Raw genomic sequence first — 14,377 nt, forward strand, 5'->3', positions numbered from 1 at the left:
AGCTGTCCTCTCCTATTTTACTAGAGTATCTCACTTGCTTATGTATTTGTTTCCAGCCACTTCTCACACCATGACAGCCCATTCCATCTGTCTACCAATATTCAACACAAACGTAGAAATAACAGGGAAAAAAAGGAAATGAAGATAGTGAGTGAATGCAGGTGGATTTTACAGTAGATCTGCAGTATGTAGTCGGCATGGGAGTGAAGACAAAGACCCATTAGATGTAGAAAAGGATCAGGTGATCAACAAATCTTACAGGTTTGAGGTGATAACCAGACAGATACACAGCTGATCATTTTGTTTTCTCCAAGTTTAGTAAGTTCTATACTTGGTGCTGTATGAATGTCTGACTACTCATCTTATTTCTGATAGCTGCATCCACATCATATGTTTAGTATTAACAGCTTCTGAAGGTTTTATGTACCGTTCATCTTATTGTTTAGTGCAAACACTCTTGAATTTTCGCCACATCACTGGGAGGCCGGTCAGGCACAGTGGCAGGTAGGGGCTAAAGGAAAAGATCTCCACCAGAAATAGATGGAGCCAGCTTGTTACCATGGGAATGTCAGTGAAACAGGAACAGATTTTATTTTCTCTCTCAGCCACTGTTTAAAGATTATAAGGGCAAGAAACTGAGGAGGAAAACATTCTACATATGTAGAAGTTGGAAGAGTGTCATTCTGCTGACTCTCAATTTTTCACATACGTGACCTTCTGTATGTGCAATAATTAAAAAATAAACAAATGATTGAGCCTGGGAAATCTCAACCCACAAAAATAATTTAAAAAAAGTAATACTAGGAATAGATAAAATAACCTTGTGTAAAGTGAAAGTCGCCACCCACTTTAATAACCCTACAAAATGATAATTTCTCACTTCTACACTGCCAATCATTGGAAAAAAATTGATTAAAACCATGTGTCATTGTGTGACTTTGTTATTTTGGCAAGAGAGGTACCATATCAGTGAGAGCAACATAATCCCAAAAATAATGTAAACCAGCCAGCCCACAAAACCAGCAGCAGTCCAGCACCTAATACCTTTTTGTCATTAATCTTCCATTGTTGGCTCAGGTCCCTCTTAAGATTGTAATGACAAAGTACACATTCAACTCAAATCACTGCAAAGTTTTGGAGTTGAAGCTCTTTGTGTAGGCAGGAAGAAAAGAGTGCAACAAAATCCATCAGTGCCGTTCAATGTCAGTGCTTAAAATGTGAATAAAAATAGCTGATTCCATTATTATGCGAGGACAGTAATGTTGTAATGACTGACTTTGTTCTGTCCTTCAGGTATAACCACAGTCCTGACGATGACCACCCTCAGTACTGTGGCCAGGACGTCATTACCCAGAGTGTCTTATGTCACCGCCATGGATCTTTTTGTCACTGTTTGCTTCCTGTTTGTCTTTGCTGCCCTAATGGAGTACGCAGCGTTAAATTACTACTCAAAGAGCATCCGAGGGCCCATGTGCATAGAAACTAAAAGACTGGTAAGAAAGAATGTCTTGTGATTCATTTATGTGGGTCTCGTAATACTCAGGATCAGTGTTAGCCTCTCTTTTAGTACCTCTAAATAATCAACTGAGTGAAAGTGAAGGGAAATAATGAAATGCATATTGAGGTGATGCCCTTATGTACAGGATTTCAGCTGCACATTTTAAGAGCAGCTTTTCTGTGATAGTGCTGGACTTTTGCATTCACAGTACTGAAATGAGAAAGGTGCCCAGGGTTGAGATGATGGGATGTTGCTCTTCATAAGCTTTTATGATAAGACTGTTGCTATTTTAAGGAACACTGCATCACTCTGACGGGCATGGTGCACTCTCACATCTTAAGTTGCGCACAGAAACACTAAAGTTGTCGTCCTACAACTTTATTGCAAGTTAAAAAAAACTGAATAAGAAAAAACCTTAAGTGTTTCACAGAGGTGGCGATCTCTGTTTTTACTTTCAGCGTTTATGTGCAGTTATGAAAAAGCCTTGTTTTTTTATTGATTATTTGCAGTCTTCAAACAATGTACACCCTTTTCAAACACTGTACATTGTTTGGTGCCTAAGGTTTTACTAAGATACAGCGGGCAGCACCAGCAGAAGCAGACTGGGGGTCTAGGTAAGACCACCCGCCTTGACCTGTTTGGGAGAAGTAGGACAGAAGAGTAACCCATGAATAGTTAGAAAACTGTGGAAAAGTGCTCAGTGCTTGATGGGACGTCCCCCAGAAGTCTCTTCCCATGGTACTGGGAACTGGTTCCACATAGGAAAGCCTGATAAGTGAAGGATCTCTCTGTTGGAACCAAAATGAAGCCTGCAGTTCTGAGCAATGTGTTCTGTTGGGATAATATGGCACTGCAAGGTCTTTAAGGTACAATGGAGCCTGATCATTAACAGCTTTTTATGTGAAGAGAAGGACTTTAAATTATATTCCTGATTTAACAGAAGCAAACAAAAGCTAGAATTGTAGAACTAAAACTCCTGCTAGAGCTCATGTTGCTGCAGCATCAGAACATTTTTTAAGTATAGGTCATTCATAAGAATAAAGGGCAAAAAATAGAAAATAATAAGATAGATAGATGGGATATGTTTTTTCTGTAATAATATTTGTTCAAAAATTGAAGCATACTGTAGCTCTGTCACTGTCAAACATCCTTGAAAGCAAGAAGCTTTTTTATGGTAAACAGCCTTTTTATTTGATATCTGGATCTGGTGCTCCCTAAGTTTTACACTGTACATGAATGCCCTTCTGTTGCTCCAGAACTACTCTGTGTTGGATATGAGGTCTCCTCCACATACTGTCGTCGCTTTCAACAACTCCACGTACTGGCAGGACTTTGAAGAGGCTTGTGTCTATGAGTGTCTGGAAGGAAAAGACTGCCAGAGCTTCTTCTGCTGCTTTGAGGAATGTAAAGAAGGCGCATGGAGGAAAGGACGCGTCCACGTAGATCTGCTCGAGCTGGATGCATACTCACGTGTCTTTTTTCCCACTTCTTTCTTGCTTTTCAACATCGTCTACTGGGTAGGCTATCTCTACCTTTAATACACTGTTTGCCGCCTGTTTTGGGTTCAAAAGGAAGACTGCACAGTTAAAAAGTGAATTTAGATAAGAATATAAGACACCAAATAAAAAATGTTCAGTGGTACCAGGAGCAGTGACCTGGACGTGAAAACAGATTTAATGAGACAGAGGCCTGAAGTGCCTGAAAGAGATTTCCACCTCTGTGACTTCAGGTGTGACAATACCACACACGACTGTACGAAGTCAGAACCGAGTGTGTGCTGATTTGTAGACAAAGAGAGAGATGTGCTTGATTTCTTGATGAGGAAATCAGCTTGTGTTGTAGGAAAAGTGTTATCCAGCCATCAGTCAAATCCAGAAGATGAAAATCCAAGGACATTCAAACCATTCATAGTGCCTTCCTATGGAGGGGTAGATCTTATCTGCAGCAAAAATCAGGGAAAAATAATTTACAAGAAAGTGAAAGAGCCTGGCTTTGACTGATTACGGCTGTTCTCATGCACAGCTTTGAATTACACATAAAAACACATGGAGGGTGATTATGGTCTTAGAATTTAATTGTGACTGTATGCCTTTAGACATGACTCATCCTTCTTTTCTGCAAAACTGTAAGTGCTGTCAGGTATAATTTATTTTTCTCTCTAAGAGTTAAGCTAACCTGATATGTCTATATTCAGTGGTACAAGGTCAGTTCTTTTATGGTTTTTTTATTTGTTTTTACTTGGGGCAGAATCTCGAAAGGCTTTTACTTAGTTTCTGCACAGGTGGCGTAGAACAACAACGTCATGTTGCCTGAAGTGAAGAAACCTTTTTCTGAATGAAAAAAAAAGCCCTCTGATAGAAATCAAGTTTTTAGCTTGACCAAAAAGACGTTTTCATGTCACGAGTAAAAATTGTCCATCAAAGTTGTGGTTGTGGATATCTGCTTCACACATCAGTGTCAGAAAGGCGAGGGCAGATAGCTTGTATGTATCATGTGTGATAAGTGATTAATTACAGATCCTGTTCAAACATGTACAACTAAATTACAACAATACTAGAAATATTTTGATTAAAGAAAGAATTTGCTGTGTACAATTTTTAAGTACACATATTTTTAGAGCAATGATAAATGTTGAGGTCTGAGTTTAGGACCCAAACAAAAGAGCTGGTCTCATGCAACCCTTGTAGCAGCACTGATGAGTCACACACACCTGATTAACAGGTGTATTATTTAACATGTGAAAGCTTTCAAATATTTAAATCTTTGGTCAATACAGATAAAACCAAGGTTTGTTATATTTACCATCTGCACTGACAACGATAGATGTTTTCTGAGTTTTTTGAGAAATGTTACTCTTCTACATATTTCCCATCAAGCACTAGACAGATCTCTTAGCACACAACAGGACCATCAAATAGGCAGGAAATGAAATTAATTATTTCACCTGTTAAAATAACCCAATTTACATATAATGGCTGCCATTTGTAGACTACTGCAGGCGCACTGGCACGTATTATTAGGCTCATTCAGCTTTGTTTGTGTGCCAACTCTTGTTTTAATGCCTCAGACAATTGAACATTACCCCAAAGAGGTCGTTGCACAATTGGAGGCAGAGTTATTGTTTCAATATGGACTGTCTGTATCATAATTTGATTTCTCTGTGTTCAGACTTGGCATTAGTAACTGTTGAATTGCCTTAGCGTAGAGCACCCTGCTGAGAATAACACCATAAAGACATCTTTACCTCTGATTAAAAGCAGCAGCGTGGTGAGTACTCCACTTCAGCAAAGACTGCTCTTTCGCCTTAGGCTGTAAACTGAAGTGGAACTTTTTATATCCTTTTTGTTTTTTAAATCAGCTTTTCTCGTTCTCTTATATCTGCCAAATACTTCACACGTGTGATCTGTCATTTGTGTTTTCAGGCAAGTATTACAGTATATAGATATGTTTTTGTAAGTATGAAGTGTGCGTTTGTAGATGTGAGCTGTTCTGTGAAACTTAAAGATGGATAAGATGTATAATATGGCAGGTGCTTTTAAATTTGTGGCGTAAATAGCAGGTACCAGGGTTGATGCTGCGTTCACATTGTGGCAAAATCCTGCTGATATGAAGCTGATTGGTCCCTATTTAAGTATTTGAAATCAACAGTACACGCAGCAAGCACTGCTGCAACGTGCTGCCTGCTGGGCTTGCAGACAAAAGCAGCACTCATAGCAAATCTTCTTTTGTAATTTTGTTTGGCATTTATACTTCTTAATGCACTGCATAATAACCACAAAGGTTAACCTGCCTCTTTTGGGAGTTTTTGGCCACAATGTGAATGCAAGATTGTACTTACAGAGCACATGTGTGATCTGTTTTTTGTTTAGTTTTTTTTACAATGTCTGTGGATTTATTGGTCTGTTCTGTCCAGATGTTTCAGTTTTAAAACCCCCTTCTAATTACAGATGCAGGGTAATGCAATATGGTACTCTGAGTGGTGCTTTAATTGTCATTAAATATTGCATTATTATGTACGAATAAAAAGTGATTTCAAAAATACACATGCACATATAGAGCCATATTATGTAGATAAGCCTTTTCATTTAATTGGATAATGGCTTCATTGAGCGCCAGAATTCTGTCTCCCAGATGAGACAAGATATTTCTCACTTCATATAATAGCCATCAGTGGTGGCTGTTACATTAGCTGTAATGGCAAATGCCATATTATGTTGCCATGGCAATTCATATTGGCCTTGGAAGTGGTCCAGGTGTTTCAAAAATTAGAGTGGTAGATTGGAGCAGTTGAAAATACTGTTTTCTTCATGTTCAAACTTCTTTAATAGGTGGTAGGATAAAGGCTTTTTATTGATTTCTCACACAAAAAGATTTTTCTCAACTTTTTTTGCATCACAAGGGCTCAAAAAATCCTCTGTGCACAAGTGTTGGATACAGTAAAGACGCCACAAAACACCCAGCTGCGGCACTTCACCAGTGGTAGGGAAAACCAGGCACTATGTTAAAAAAAGACAGGCAGCCCCATTACTGATTTATGATATTATTTGTGTAATTTCTTTTTTGCATGTGGCACTTGATTAAAATTTCAGCCATGTGTTGAGTTGAGGGCAGAACAGAGTTTCTGACATGCACTAGCCGGGTTGATTGTTCTAACTTTTATAAAAAGTGTCCAGGTTGACACATTCAGATATCCTGCGATAAATGTAAATGTAAACTGAGAGGGGCTTCATCAGATTCTTTGTTAACTGGTTTCGGACCTGTTGACTTGTGTCAAACTGCTGACTGATACCGTTGTAGAACAACAACCCCTTAACCAAAGCGCATCATTTGGAAAATTACTCCATAAGCACCAAACTTGTTCTATTAAAGGGGACATATTATGGCATTTAATGTATATTTTAAACAGGCCTTGAATGTCTTAAAAACAATCTAAAGCTTGTTTTTTCTACCTAAATCAGAAATTCAGCCTCTGGGCCATGTCTATAGTTTTACGGATAATAAAGCCTTTTTCTGTGCTTCATTTTCAGGGCGGTGGGGGCTATGATAATGAGGCTCTGCGCTGATTGGCTGCTTGAATGACGTGTAGCAGGGGAGGAGACAAAGCGTCGCTCCGGGCGGGCAGAAGAGCAGCGGCTGCGTAGCAAAGCGTGTCCACAGTTCTGCGTTAAATCGACACGTACCCTACGCCGTAGGCTCTGCGTTGGTGTAACGCGGAACCATAAATCAGCCTTTAGTCACCTCGTCTGCAAACAGGAAGATTGAATTTAATTCTAAACAGGTACACCACAGTTATTTACTCCGATTCCTCATCATTTCACTTCTTATGTTACAAGACAAATGAATCATGTTAACTGTAAAGAAATCACAACACTGAATTTTCACAAATGGCAACTTTATTGTTAAAATATATAAATAAAATGTATGCACTATTGCTGGCTCAAGGAAGGACCGCGCGTCTTCTGAATGTGAACAGCTCCAGGTGCTTGAAAGATCTGAAACCACAGAAGAAAAATGTATTACGGTACTAATAGAGCCCCGAGCCCGGGGCTCCTCGACGTCCCGGTCTGTGAGCAGCCCCCACAGCTCCGTGTGCGGCGCCGGGGCCCTGGAGCTAAGCTAAATACTTAGCCCTTGCAAAGATCATACAACCGCAACCCCACGGCGGGCGCCCGGCGCACAGATCGGCTCCGGGGCGCATCCTCTGCGCATCGTCGGTTACCGGGGATCAAACCGACAGATTTGGCTGAAAATCTCGGAGGGTGAAGCTGATCCGACTTGGGACGGACCCCTGAGGACCCAGCTCCAAAACCACCCGGGAACCTGGAATATTTAACCCGGATCCGCTCCGCCGCGGCGCCGCGTCCGACTGGCTCAAGGAAGGACCGCTCCAGCAGCGGAGAGAGCTGGTTGTGGGCGTGGTTTCAGCAGCGGAGGCCAAACCTCTGCGCCTCGGGTGACGTCAACCTAGGCGCAGATTTTCATCGGCTCAAAAAAAATCACGTGACACTGGGGGATTCTGTAAGGCGGGGGTCAAAGACCTTGCAGAAATTCATGGTATTTTGTCTCCCCTGTGCTGGCAGGGTGAGGGGAGACCACTTTATATATGTTAAAACAAGAAAAAACGTGTTTTTCATAATAGGTCCCCTTTAAATATTCTTTTTCATCCAAGTATGAGTGTTTTTTTGTTATGATATAATCACACATGACTAAAAGGACAGCAACTAGGGAAGACTTGTCCTTCACCACAAACACAGACAGCATCACTCGATTGCACCAGCCGAGACTGGCTGCAAACAAGGTTGCAAGTAAGTTCAACTCTCCGCCGATTGCCAAGAGCTGCAGTTGAGTCAAGTGATGGGAAGACCATTTGTTTTGTTGTTGTTTTTGAATCATACTTGCACACAACCACTTAATCTTATAGAAGCTGCCAGGTTTCCGGGACACTAAGAACTTTACATGATGAACTTTTAATCAGTGGTTAGTAGTTTTCTTCTTATTTTCTGTAATAGCAGATTCCAGTGTTGGACTTGCACATTCACCAAGTGATTTCACACTTAAATCATATGGACCAGTCCCTTTACAATTGCACCGTAAATGGTTTCCCTCTTGCTAAGAGAGCATCTGCTCTAAAGACAGAGCTAGAGATGACTAAACGCAGCTCTGAGAGCTAAGATCAGCCAAAATCACAGCTGTCGGCTTTTTAAATGATCAATCAATAAGAAACATGTTAAAATTCCAACATGAGAAGTACAGTTTGGCTGTTAGAGCAGGTATTGTGGTTTTTATTTGGCAATACACTAAATACCACATTAGCCCTGATTTGTTAATTGCCATTTGATTGTAGAATAAAAGTGCTGTATAAAGAGTGAATACTGTATATGCTGAGTAAGCAGCACTGTATCATAGGATTAAAGGAGAAGAGGAAATTAGAAAGCATATTGTAAAAAGCAATGAAGAAGCAGGGTAACATTTACTGTAGGCTTCACTTGTGCAAAGTTTTCATCTCATCCATGTGTGGACTGAAATATAAACTTCACAATACAATGATAATTCACAAATCAAGAATAGGCACAAAGATATAATTTTATTGAGAAAAAATAAAGTCATAGATATAATAACAAATGGCTTTTTTTAACTGTAACAGATTATATCCAACTTGCTTGAGAGCCGCACGGTCCTGAATCATTGTCACAGTTTGGTATTTAGTTCCTGTTTTATTTTGAAACCCTGTGTCTTTGTGTTTCAGTTACGTCTTGACTTCCCTTGTTCCCATCTGCCCTGATCGTGTGGACCTGTGTCTCGTCAAGCCTTCTGTGTATATTGTGTCCTGTCTTTCCCCGCTCCCCGCTGGTCCGTACCGTTTCCACCCCACTTGTGTCCTGTCAGGTTTTTTAAGCCTTTGTGTTTTTTTGGTTAACCCTGCTATGCAGTGCTTTTGGTTTGTTTTTGCTACAATAAATCACCTTTTTTGGAACTCCTGCGTCTCTCCTGCATTTGGGTCCAAAATCCAGCACTCCGTGACATATTTCCTGTAAATTCTTTTCCACATGTTTCTCCAACTGGACAGCACACATTTCAGTAGGATCTTTCCAGAAACTGGGAAAACAAAGGATGTAAATAGGAAGCTTGGATTTGATCCCAGGCCAGTGTTTGGATGTGTGCTGCTCCGGGCTGAACCGGTGAACCAGCTCTGGGTCATCTGTGCTGAGGATGAACAGCTTGAACTGGCATCTACTGGACTGAGATGGTGAAAGACAATGAACCGATCTTTCTGTCACCAGTGTACTTTGTAATTATCTTGCAGTGCATTTCTTTTATGTTTTTGTGAGTTTTGTCACTTATACACAGATCCTCACAGCATCATAGCAGTCTTGGTAACTCTAAGTACCGGTACAATTATCTAAGTGGAACCACTATACTGACTCTAAGGAACATTCAGTATTTTGGTGAAAATCAAGCCAAAGACCTCCGTTTAGTCTGTTCAGTGAAGCTGAAGTTCATTTTAGGGAAATTGTCTGGGGGGGGTTACAGAAAGGTTTCCATGTATTTAGTGAAGTACTGAGGTACTTTTGAATAGATACGTACGTTTTTAACAGCTATAATTATCCTAGCAGTGTTCTACGGTGGTTGGTATCATCTTCCAGTTTGTATGCTGTTGCATTATATGTGTTATAAACGCTGTGTAAAGAGGCTTAGACAGGCATCTCTATTACCGTCCTCAATGTATGCTTGAACCACAAACTTTCGCTATCAATGGACTTTAACAGCTGGGATATTTTTCTTTTAGATGCATTCACTCCTGCCGAAATAATCAACTGTATACTTTTTCTTGCTTATTCTTTTCACATTTGTGGCTCCAGAGTATCATACGGAGACATCCCATGTTCAGCGGTGTGGTGTCCTGTGTTCGGGGTTGTTTTTACAATATTGCTCCTTTTGCTGCAGCATCTACAAACCCACATTATTTTTAAATTCAAAATGTGCATAACCACCAGATATAACTGAATAAAGATGTTTTTCATAAATGCATATCAGTGTAGTCATTTTGAGAGTTGTGCAGACCTTGATGACATGCTGAGGGGTGATCATTACTTAGAACCAGGTTTGTTGAAGAAGGGACACATGCAGGCGTACTTCGGGACCGGGGCCTCTCTGTTCAAAATTATTCTTTATTGTAATCAATAGGTCAGTTTTCTGGATTCAAAGTACAAGCCCAATTCCAAAAAGTTGGGATGCAGTATAAATTGTAATTAAAAACATTTATTTGCAAATCTCATAAACTCCATCCATCCATTTTCTTTACCCGCTTTATCCTTTGCAGGGTGACGAAACCACTAAGCCACTGTACTGCCCCCTCATAAACCCATACTTTATTAACAATAAAACATACCCCCGTGACCCTGTACAGGATTAAAACGGGTATAGAAAATGGATGGATGGATGGATGGATGGATGGATGGATGGATGGATGGATAAACAACATATCAATGAACAATCTGCAAAATGATCAAAAAATTGAGGGACAATCTTCAAAGCGCAACTCATTAATTCTTAGGTCTTGTTAACACATAGTATAGTAACTTTGTCCCCCCAAAAAAAAACATTCATTGGGTATACATAAAAAATATGAACATTTTTTTGTTCTGTTAGGCAAGTCCATTTTGCAGATAGGAGATTTTGCTTTCCTGCCATCGATATCAGATGTGGAAACTGAGACATTTTGTCATTTTGTGAAATATATGAGCTCATTTTGAATTTCATGGCAGCAACACATCTCAAAAAAGCCTGAAGAGGGAAATGTTTAGCATTGCTCAGCATCTCCTCTTCTTTTACCAGATGCCTGTAAAATCTGGGAAGTGAGGAGACCAGTTCAGCACCTGGACTCTTCTCCCACGAAGCCATGCTGTTCTGACGGATGCAGATTGTGGTTTAGCATTGTCTTGCTGAAATATGCAAGGCTTCCCTGAAAGAGGCGTTGCCTGGATGGGACTGTATGTTGCTCATATGTTAATTCTCTAACGATGTATTTCATTTCTATACTTGAATTATGCACATGTGGAGTATAATACAGGTGGATATCCTTAAGTTTAAAATGGTTAACTTAAAATCTTCATTGGCTGCATTATCACACTATTCACATTGATTACAGTCACAATATAATCCAATCAACTTTATCACAAAAGCAAAAATCTCCGCTTGTGTTCTTGTTCAGCATTTCTGCATTTATGTCTCATAAAACGCCATTAATAATTCAGTAACATTTCAAATCAAAATGTCCTGAAAAGATGATGTAAATACTTTGTGAAGTGTTGTTAGATTTAAATGCTGTCCATTCATAAGGTTTAGTTCCCCTTTTGTTAGAAGAAGTTTCTCCCTCCTTTCTCCACTCCAAAACAATAATTTATCCTTTTTTTATCGGTCTCAACCATTGTGTGAGAAAAAGATATGCTCACATCTGTTGAGTCTTAACACAGTAATGTGACATTTTAGATAATGCGGTTATTAGCTTGTCTTTGTTTTTTTTCTTCTTTTTAAGAGTTAAATGAGAAAATGAATGCAGCTCGTGTATCCATGCATTAACTACAGAGATGGAGGGATGGGGATTAATTGGTTTACCATGAAGACAGAAGGCAGGAAGAAACTGCCATCAACACGACTCACCCTCAGCTCACAGTTAACATTTTAAATCTCATTTGTTTAATGTGGACTCATGCTGCAAACTAAAAACAGTAAATTTACCCGAGGATTCAAGGGTGTCAGGAGAGTCCACAAATCTCCGAATTGTGTTTCCAAATTTGAAAGCTTGACTAGGTTCCAGCTCACCTCACCAACCTCCCCACCAAAACTATGAATAAATCAGATTTGATTTATTTATTAATGAATATAAAATTATAGTTAGAGGGAGACTACGGTCTCATTGTCTGGTTGCATGCTCTGGAGCATCAGCCCTGTCTGTTGTCTCATCTTCATGGGGCTGTTTCTACCAACAATGATGATGGTGATGATTGTTGGAGGAAGAGCTGCTCCTCAGACGGGGGAGCGTCACTGCGATCTCAGTCAGTACCGTAGAAGATCCCGGAGGTTTTCAGGGTTTACTGTGCCACATTCTTCTCCCACTCAGAGTTCAGATGTCCACAGACTCAACGTATGAGAAACAAATGGCTGAGTCCAATACGTCCACATATCTGCATCGCAATTCAATAAATTGCACCACTCATCAAGCTCACCAAGATGAGGAATGGATAATTACAACATGTGACAATATTTCAGAAGTATCCATCTTCATAATCTCTGTTAATGAATACACAAAGTTCCTTTGGTCACATTTTGTCCTACCATCTTCTCTGGGAGTCTGGGTGCCTCCCCCATCCCTTGCTGTGGTTTATGGTTTGGCAATTAGCAGGAAGAGACAAAGTATTTTGGTTGTATACTTTGAAAATTCAACTACACTAGTAAGCGAGGGGATAGTTTGTGGCACAGTAGATGATGCACTCAGAGAAAGGTTGCTCAGAGAGACCGGGCTCACCTTGGACAAGTGCATCAGTATGTGCAGAGCAGAAGAAACCACTCGAGCAACAAGCAAGCGAGCTTCGGAGAGGGGAAAGAACAGTGCATGTAATACATAAAGATGGGAGGAAAAAGAAAACATTGAACAAACAAAAAGACCTAAAAGAAAGACCTGCAGAGTTCAAATGTGGAAAATGTGGAGGCAGCCACAGGCCAAAATCATGTCCTGCATTTAGAAAATCCTGTAACAACTGAGGAAGGAGCAATCGCTATCTAAATGTTGCAAAGCAGCCTAAAAACAGAAGGAGGAAGGGGATTTCATTGTGGATGTGGTGCAGGCTTGTACAACAGAAAAAGAGGAATGGAGAGTGTCAATTGAAGTAAATAAGACAATAATAATACAGTTCACTGGCTGTGATCCCTCAGTGGCCAAGCATACTTTTTATTAACTCCTTTAAAACCTTAATTTAGATTAAAAACTCTACTTTAACTCAAGATAGCAACTGTTTGAAGGAGTATTTGTATTTGCTTTATTTCTCTTTTCTTTTTTTTTTTTTACTAAAACCTGAGGTCTAAAGGAGAAGTTACCCTCTGTGCCATGTTTGCAGATTATTTACCATGAATCTGTATGAATCTGTAAGACGGGTGACCACAAAGTTTGACCAGAACTGTTGTTGAAAGATGAACCTTTCGTGGCTCGTGACTCCACCACTCACACTCGTCCTCGTTTCCATCAAAAACACTATGCCTAGATAAGAAATCCAATTAAGTCGCTGCTGTGGAGTCTTATTTCCCATCATTTCATACATGCCTATAAACAATAAGCCATCAAGAATGTAATCCATTTCTGTCATAGATATGCAAATGCTGTATTATTAGAGGGGACGGAACGTAACAAGGCAAATGAGTTTTGATCAGCAAAGATCACAACCGGGGTTCCACCATGGAGAAGGACTTACAGCGTTACGCCATGAAACCTCATGTCTGTCTGTGTGAAATTAAAATGACAGGCCTTTGATGCTTCCTGTTTGAATGGCATGTGTTGTGATTGATAATTATCTCATAGCTTCTTCAGTGGGGAACTGTTCAGTCTGTATCAAGAGTATGAAGTTTGCAGGTTGAACCCACCCCATGTGTCGGGTTACTCCTTCCTGCCTGGGTAACTAAAGCAAGTCTTTGACATGACCTTCAACACTAGAACCATCAGCTTTGGTGGGTTTACAGCAGTGGTATTATTTTGTAATTGCTTACTATGTTTTCATGTTTTTTTTTTGCAGTAGTGGACTTTATTTTTCTAGGTTTGACAGTTCATCCTGACTGTCAAACCTAGAAAAATAACAGGCTACAATGAATATAACTGCTTGTGTGAATGCAATTAAGTGTGTGAATGTAATGAATAATTCATGGTTTCATATTGTTATTTATTATAGTAAGGAATATTATTTTTAAATGTCGATGTTTTTAAATTGCAATTGAAGTGTTTTACACTTCAGGATTTAAACCCCCGAGGGACTCAAGTTTTAATGTCGAACAACAGTCCTGTGACAGCGGCATGCTGGCCAATGGTCAGCGTTGCTGGTTTTTATTTAGTTGGGAGTTGGGCTCATTAAAGGCAACATGAAAGTCAGAGTAACTCTCAGAAGCTGTCATTAAGCAGCGTAAGAACAGAGCTCTGAGTGCAGCAAGATGAGATGCATCTTCAGAGGAAACGCTGTGAAGTCCCATATATTACTTCTCAGTGGGTTTGAGGAATAGGGCAAGGCAACCTCAGAAAACTAATTCTGGCCATAAGGCTATAGTTTATTCAGTAATTCTTGAAAAAAGCATCAGTGCACAAAGTAATTTATGAAAGACTTTTTATACACAACACCA

General features: G+C 39.9%; 1 protein-coding gene across 1 annotated transcript in view; it reads left to right on the forward strand.

The window, feature by feature from the left end:
• The window catches only part of LOC133457738 (gamma-aminobutyric acid receptor subunit gamma-3), a 58,517-nt gene extending 55,481 nt beyond the window's left edge, over positions 1-3,036 (forward strand). Inside the window, exons 8-9 of the mRNA XM_061737053.1 lie at positions 1,294-1,493; positions 2,755-3,036. Coding sequence (XP_061593037.1) covers positions 1,294-1,493; positions 2,755-3,036 — 482 coding nt within the window. The remainder of the gene's footprint in view (positions 1-1,293; positions 1,494-2,754) is intronic.
• Positions 3,037-14,377: the final 11,341 nt, after the last annotated feature.

The sequence above is a fragment of the Cololabis saira genome, chromosome 13 (assembly GCF_033807715.1).
Source record: "Cololabis saira isolate AMF1-May2022 chromosome 13, fColSai1.1, whole genome shotgun sequence".
NCBI lineage: Eukaryota > Metazoa > Chordata > Actinopteri > Beloniformes > Belonidae > Cololabis > Cololabis saira.